This window comes from Tamandua tetradactyla, chromosome 14 (genome assembly GCF_023851605.1).
Source record: "Tamandua tetradactyla isolate mTamTet1 chromosome 14, mTamTet1.pri, whole genome shotgun sequence".
Lineage (NCBI taxonomy): Eukaryota > Metazoa > Chordata > Mammalia > Pilosa > Myrmecophagidae > Tamandua > Tamandua tetradactyla.
In genome coordinates, this window is record NC_135340.1 from 75480754 (window position 1) to 75488098 (window position 7345).

At 40.7% G+C, this 7345-nt stretch overlaps 1 protein-coding gene across 5 annotated transcripts; it reads left to right on the forward strand.

The window, feature by feature from the left end:
• Positions 1 to 527: 527 nt before the first annotated feature.
• Positions 528 to 5431, forward strand: GCNT3 (glucosaminyl (N-acetyl) transferase 3, mucin type). 5 transcript variants are annotated; one of them, XM_077126643.1, is made up of 3 exons: positions 528 to 735; positions 1009 to 1958; positions 3184 to 5431. In XM_077126643.1, the coding sequence occupies exon 3, from the start codon at positions 3238 to 3240 to the stop codon at positions 4558 to 4560; it is 1323 nt and encodes a 440-aa protein (XP_076982758.1). In that variant the 5' UTR covers positions 528 to 735; positions 1009 to 1958; positions 3184 to 3237; the 3' UTR covers positions 4561 to 5431. The 5 variants fall into 5 exon arrangements, with proteins under 5 accessions (XP_076982758.1, XP_076982759.1, XP_076982760.1 ...); XM_077126644.1 differs by having other exon boundaries at positions 3217 to 5431; XM_077126645.1 differs by having other exon boundaries at positions 1634 to 1958.
• Positions 5432 to 7345: the final 1914 nt, after the last annotated feature.

Below are 7345 nucleotides of genomic sequence, written 5' to 3' on the forward strand. Positions count from 1 at the left end.
TTTCTGTTTCCATTTAATAGTTGGCATGGTAATCATTTTCCTTTAAAAGATAATGTACGTAGTATATATCCAAAGGACTCAAACAGGTAATTGTAGGCTACTGTTCACAGTAGCATTATTTGGGCACAACAGGCAAAAGGTGGAAATAACCCAAGTGTCCCTCCACAGATGAAGACATAAAACGGGGTATATACGTACAATGGAATATAACTCAGCCATAAAAGCGAAGCTTCCCTGCCTTTGGCTGTCTTCTACAGTTATATATGTGCAAGGAAGGAGGACCAAAACAAAAGATAGTTAAATTAACTCCCTACACTGAGGGTATTAGGGGCTGAGTAAAAAAAATCTTGTACAGAGCAAGCTCATCTTTCCTCTGCTTTGAGATATGAGCGCTGGGACTGCACGTGGCGCCATTTCCACTTTGCCAGTCGCTCCGTTGGGCTCCGCCAATAGGGGGAGCTGGAGGGAGACAGGGAGGCTGGGGGAAGGACTTCCTGTCTGCTTCTTACGTACTTCCTGCTCTGGGCTCATCACTACGTCACCGCTTACTTACCTTGTATTGGTCGTTGCTTTATGTAGGAAAAAGCACTGAACCCAGTTTACAGTAACAGTATTTGCTACACTTGCGCAAAAAGCCTCACCTTGTCCCTAATAGAGGCACCAGCATCAGCCACCTCCCAAGAGGTCTGGGTCTCAGCCCAGAGGCCCTCTTGAGCACAGGTACCCCAGCACCTGGTGAGCAGTGCCCCCTTTTGTGAGGTCTGAGTTTCAGCTTTTGGGGCACTTTTATTTAAATTCTAAATTTAATAATTCCCAATTCTTCCTTTTTTCCCCTCCAGCCTAGGGTAGTAGCTGCCTCCAACGATTGGTACTTCCCTACTAATTTAGTGTCCCTTTTTTTCTGCTCTTTTACCCACTTAAACACCTTTAGACCTAGTTAAATTGTTTAGATTAACTTGTTTATTGTTCAAATGCCTGGCCTAAAACGCTTTTTTTTTTTTTTTAAAGGGGAGAAACAAGCAGGGTTGGGGATTTGGAAGAAGGCGTTTTCTACATTTTATTGCCAAACCCCGTGAGGCTCTTGCTTAAAGTTCACGAAGCCTGGGATAATATAATCCATTCTTTAGACTGCCAAGAATCTTAAACTCACAGACATTAGTGAGGTACATCTACACTCTGAAACCCTGTGGGTATTTCTACAACCTACAGATGATTTAAAACCACAGATTCCTAATAGTCATTTAAGGCAAGGCAAATGGATTTTTTTTTTTAAGCAGATGCCATTTGAAGAAACAACTCTGGTTTTCATGGACTAGTTTTTTAAAAAAGAAAAGTAGCAAAAGAAAGAAAATCCTTGAGGGATATTTTTATTGCCTTACTCTTGTATTGGTTAGGTAAATAAGAGGAGTGACACTTGTGCTGCAGGCCAGAAAGAAGGCAGGGACACACCTGTGTGCTTCTATGTTTCCTTGTTGAGGGGAGAAAAAAAAAAAGCCTCAAGTTCTTATATGATCATTGACAAGTTTTTATGAATGGACATGGATACAAAGTGGGTTTTTTAGGTGAAATACTGCTTACCTTCTCAGATATTGCCAGCATTTTTCCTTCCTTTTTTTCTGCCTCACCTCTCCAGATAATTCAGGTTTGAGAACATTGTTGTTAATTTTATCTGAGCTTGCTCTGTTATCTGGAAGCCCAAAAGGACAGAGTGGCTGCTCTCTTATCTGGAAGCCCAAAAGAACAGAGTGGCTACTGTCTACTTTGCAGAGATTAAAGAAGAGCTGGAGCCGGTTTCTTAGGTGTCCTGTAAATATCAAAAATATTTTCTTTGGAGGATTAAGAAGACCAGGGAAAATGGTATTCATGTTTGCTTCCATGGAAACCAATACGTTTCCCCTTGAAAATGGATTCATGGCCTGGCAGGAGATCTTTCCCAAGTAGGAAAGAAGCTATTAAAGGTGAGTATTTTCTCAAGTTTTCATTTCTCCCCCTCTTAGATTATCATGGAAACTATTACTAAAGAAGATGCGAACTTTTGTTTAGAGTGAGGGCAAACGACCATTGCTGGAAGGATGTTTTTCTTCTCTTAGGTACTTTTCTATAATATCTGGTTTCCTTTGATGGTACTTAACACCCCGCGTGGTATTGAAAAGATGGTTGTGGTTTGGTAGAAGAAGTAATAGGTCTAATGGCAGCAAACAAACAAAAGAAAAAACAACTAGGGAGAAGGGGGAGTGGGAAAGAGTCCCAGATCTATTTCTTATAACGTGGGTGATATTTGGCAAGTTATTTAGCTTTCCTTTTCCTTTCTGTCAAAGAGATCTTGGGCTCTGGGCTACTAGCAATACTACATTTCAGGCTGGATATGAGGATTCAATTAGATTATGTAAAGAAATATCCCTGGCCCATAGAAGGCACTTGTTAAATATTGTATACTTGTTAAATATTGTATACACACCTATTTGAGTATATCTCTATGTGCAGATATATTTTAAATTTAAATAAACTGAGTTACCTATATGAATGATGATAATCCCGTTTTTTTTTTTTTAAATTGTGTCCACTTTTTTTGTACTTCTTTAGGATAATTTTTTAATTTTAATTTTTTTATTTTTTTAAGATATTTTTTTAATGGCAGCTAGACATCTCATCTGACCAATGAATTACATGTGATAATAAACATTTTGATATATAATTTGCCAAATAAGAGCAAAAAAAGTTCTTTTCCTTTTGAAAGGACTTTTGGATTTCTAGAAATGATGTATAGAGTCTGCATTTCACGGATTTTTCTCTCCAGGACCTATCAGAAATTCTAGGTCCTGTGTTAAGAACTGTATAATAAAAACAGGGTGAAAAGGGGTGGGGGGAAGAATGGAGACTAAAGAGTGGGAACTTCCTCTTGCTAATTACACATCTACTTCAGCAGGTGCTTCATTCTGCTCCTCCTTCCCTCTCCTGGAGTGTAGGTGGAGCCTGACCCCAACATGATCAGTTTGTTTGTAAGGTCAGGTTATAAACCTCGATGAGCAAGCCAGGTATACATGAGGCTATCCGAGGCAGGACTTCACTGAGGATATTTGCCTAGAGAGGAAACATTTCTTGCCATCACTGAAATTGAACTTGATGTTCCTGTCAGTGTGTTCAGGTTTAGTTTGTAATTGAAGGCATTTTGTTCTGTCCAAGGATTCCATTCTTCTCTTCCCTCCCTCTGCTCAGACTCTCCTTGGTCTCCATTCCATGAAGATGATTTTGTGGAGGAGGAACCCCTGCTTAAAATATTACCTCTGGGTCCTGGGCTGCTATATGCTACTGGCCATCATTGCTCTGAAACTTTCTCTCAAATTGAAATGTAACTTCCATCACCAGCATCTGGAATCCAAGGACTTTCTAAGCCAGCACTGTAGGGACGTACTGTACACATCCCTGAAGCTGCCAGCAAAGAGGACCATCAACTGTTCTGGGATCATCCGAGGGGACCAGGAGGCATTGATCCAGGCTCGCCTGGACAACCTGGAGACCAAGAAGAAGCGGGAACCTTTCACAGATGCTGACTACCTCAACCTGACTAGAGACTGTGAGCACTTTAAGGCCAAAAGGAAGTTTATACAGTTTCCCCTGAGCAAAGAAGAATCAGACTTCCCTATTGCATATTCTATGGTGGTCCATGAGAAGATTGAAAACTTTGAAAGGCTGCTGCGAGCTGTGTATGCCCCACAGAACATATATTGCATCCATGTGGATGAGAAGTCCCCAGAAACTTTCAAAGAGGCCATCAAGTCGATTATTTCATGCTTCCCAAATGTCTTCATGGCCAGTAAGCTGGTTCAGGTGGTTTATGCCTCCTGGTCCAGGGTGCAGGCGGACCTCAACTGCATGGAAGATTTGCTCCAGAGCTCAGTGCCCTGGAAATATTTCCTCAATACATGTGGAACAGACTTTCCTCTGAAAACCAATGCCGAGATGGTTCAGGCCCTCAAGATGTTGAATGGAAAGAACAGTATGGAGTCAGAGATACCTACCGAGTACAAAAAAAATCGCTGGAAATATCACTATGAGATGACAGACACACTGTACAGGACTAGCAAGCAGAAGGACCCTCCCCCTCATAATTTACGTATGTTCACAGGGAACGCCTATATTGTGGCTTCTCGAAACTTCATCCAGCATGTCTTGGAGAACCCCAAATCTCAACAACTGATAGAATGGGTAAAAGACACTTACAGCCCCGACGAGCACCTCTGGGCCACTCTTCAGCGTGCACCGTGGATGCCTGGCTCTGTTCCCTACCACTCCAAATATGATATTTCAGACTTGGCTGCCATTGCCAGGCTGGTCAAGTGGCAGGGCCATGAGGGAAACATCAGTGAAGGGGCACCTTATGCTCCTTGCACTGGAATCCACCAGCGAGCTATCTGTATTTATGGAATTGGGGACCTGCATTGGATGCTTCAGAACCATCACCTGTTGGCCAACAAGTTTGACCCAAGGGTGGATGATAATGCTCTTCAGTGCTTAGAAGAATACTTACGTCATAAGGCCATCTATGGGACTGAACTCTGAGACATTTTGAGAATTCAGAACCATCGATGTCACCTGTGGATCAGGAACTTGTGCACTTATGCCCAGAATTTGCTGGGATGATGTGGGGGTGGGAGACAGGGGCTCTGGAATCCATGGTCATCCCCAGGGCAAGGGGGCTGCTGTTGGAGTGTGGGTAAGTAGATTTACTGCCTTGCAAATTATTACCCTAGGTGAATGCTGACTGTTGTCCTCTTACCCTATCTCCAGTAACTCCACTGACTTTCTCACAGAGTGAGATGGGGCTGGAGAGTAAGAGGGGGTGGGTAGTATGGCAGGGGGCCCTGGATTTCAGGCCAGTGCTTTTATGTCAGCTTTTATACTCTGTGAAGATGAACTTTTCTATTAGTTCTAGGCTTGGTGGGAGAAGGGAGGATGAGTGCTTCACTAAGGTAGAACATCCAAAACAGCTTGATGGAAAGTTGTACTATCAACTTAAAAATAAATAGTTCCTGATTGAAAGCCCTACCTCTACTTTTTGTCTAATAACCCAGGGATAAGCTAAATAAATATAAAAAAATGTTTGAGACCATTTCCTCTCTTGGTGGCATTTAAAGTCCCTGGGGGCTGGGCAGAGAATCCCCATTATTCAGAAATGGTCATGGCCAGTCTGTATGAATAGCAAAGTCAAAAGAATATAGAGTAGCTGATTCTTTTGTTATTTAAAGCCCTCCTCATTTTGTTTACTTTGCCAGATACATGTTTTTTCTGTAAGGGAAAAGGCAGAGTGATTTAACCAGTTATGGTCACACATTTCCTTATGGGAAAATGACAGCATTAATTTTGCCAGCTTCATAGCCAAAGCTTAAACTTCCATTACAAAGTCATAATAAATGATAATTTATTGTCCAAACTGGACCACATTTGTGTGGGGTGGGGTGGGGTTGGGGTGGGGGTGGGGTGGGAGGCTGCACTACTAATAATTATACTTGGAAACAAAAATAAACTGGGACTGTTCAGCTAAATCAGGATGTCTGGTTTCTCTGCATTTAGGCCCGTTGAGTTAAAACTCTCATTTCACTATGTGGATGGGAAGGGCACTAATTGTGATTCTGTGGCTTATAAATTTTCTTATGGGGAGACCATAATATGTGTGTAAATATATATATTTATATGTTTTTCCTAAACGTTATCCACTGAAGCCATTTCCTTTCTGAAGCTCCAGAGATAATTGCCAGACAACTGGAGGGCAATTGGCTACTAGTCATACTCTTCTGTGACGGACAAGGGTTACTATACAAAAATACATAGGCAGTGCCTTTTGTATATAGTAAAGTTGATCTGCATACAGTATGCTGTGTAAAAGTAATTTATATGCAAATAAATTTGTGTAATTTGAATGACGTTTCCATTAATATGTTCTTCACTTTTTGATTGTGATTCAATTAATCAAGTTTTCTCTCACTTTAGATATAACTTTCTCTGCAATCCCACTTACTCTGACATAACTATCATATAGGTAAATTTTCTGTTTAAAAGTCAGATTCCAGTTTTTTGCTTAGTGCTTCTGTCTGGGATGATGAAAAAGTTTTGGCAATGGATGGTGCTAAATAGTAGGATGACATTATAAATGTAATTGATGTCGCTGATGTGTACGCTTAAAATGGTTAGAATGACAAATTTTATGTTACAGATATCTTACCACAATGAAAAATAATTAAATCACTGGGAAAATGAAGGAAAAAAAAAAAAAAGAAAAAAATGTCAGATTCCTTTTGCAAGATTGTACTCCTTTGATGATGGGCAGCCCCACAACCAGCTTACCTGCATTGTGATACTGAGTCCTTCTCATCTCGCCCCTAGCCCCACCCCGGAGATGAGTGACAGCATAGTCCACACCGTGCACAGGTGCCCTGTAAGGTCTGTCACAGCAGTGGTCTCACGGCCCCCCCCATGTGGCCCTTGTGACTGCCATGGGCCTCCCCTGAGGGGCGGGAACGGGTGCCTCTGTGGGAAGCGAGGCTGAAGAGCTTCCTTGAACATGCTTATTCTGAGAAAAGAACTCGAATCTTTGGCCTCGTATAATAATTTGCTTTATAAGCTTTTATATAAAATAAGCTGGAACTTTTCATGTAAATAAAAAGGACTAAAATGTAAACTTGTCATTTTTGGAAGCACAAGATCCCAGAACTTTCCAAGTATTGAAATTTTCTCTAGGAATAAACTAAAATGAATAGGAAGTGCTCTCTTAATTTCAAATACAAGGTCTTCGTATCAGAAGGGTCAATTTCTTCCTTATTTGTTTAGTGCACTTAGAAACCATGCAGTTAAACCAATGCATCTGTTGACTTTTCCCTCTCTCTGAGTCACAGTTATTTTCTGTAATCTTTCTCTGGAAACAAAAAAAATCTTATAAACGAATTCATGAGCAACTATGTTTGTATTACTTCCCAAGGTTTGAATTTCCTCCACGTTTTGACCTGTGGACAACTGGTGAGCATGATTTTCAGTAACTATATTTTTGTCTCACTCTGTTTATTATAATCTTTGTTCTTGGTTGAGTGAAAAATTTTTTAAAAGGAAAAGACAGTTGATAATCTTATTTGGGAGTAGAAGAAATAATTTAGTTGAGGATCAAATATTTGGACTGAAAACAAAGAATAGTTAAATGCTTTGCCTGTCCTATGTACCTTAATTGAATGAAAGACCTGTAAATGCCTATTTAATCAGACGTTTACGCAAAGATGAAAGAGATATGGCTCTTACCTCTGAAGCTTGATTGTACTGACAAGGATAAAATAACTCATTCATCCCACAGATATTAACT

What these genes read in the sequence shown, in the direction of transcription:
- GCNT3 (XM_077126643.1), top strand. Translation starts at nt 3,238, where the DNA reads ATGAAGATGATTTTGTGGAGGAGGAACCCCTGCTTAAAATATTACCTC.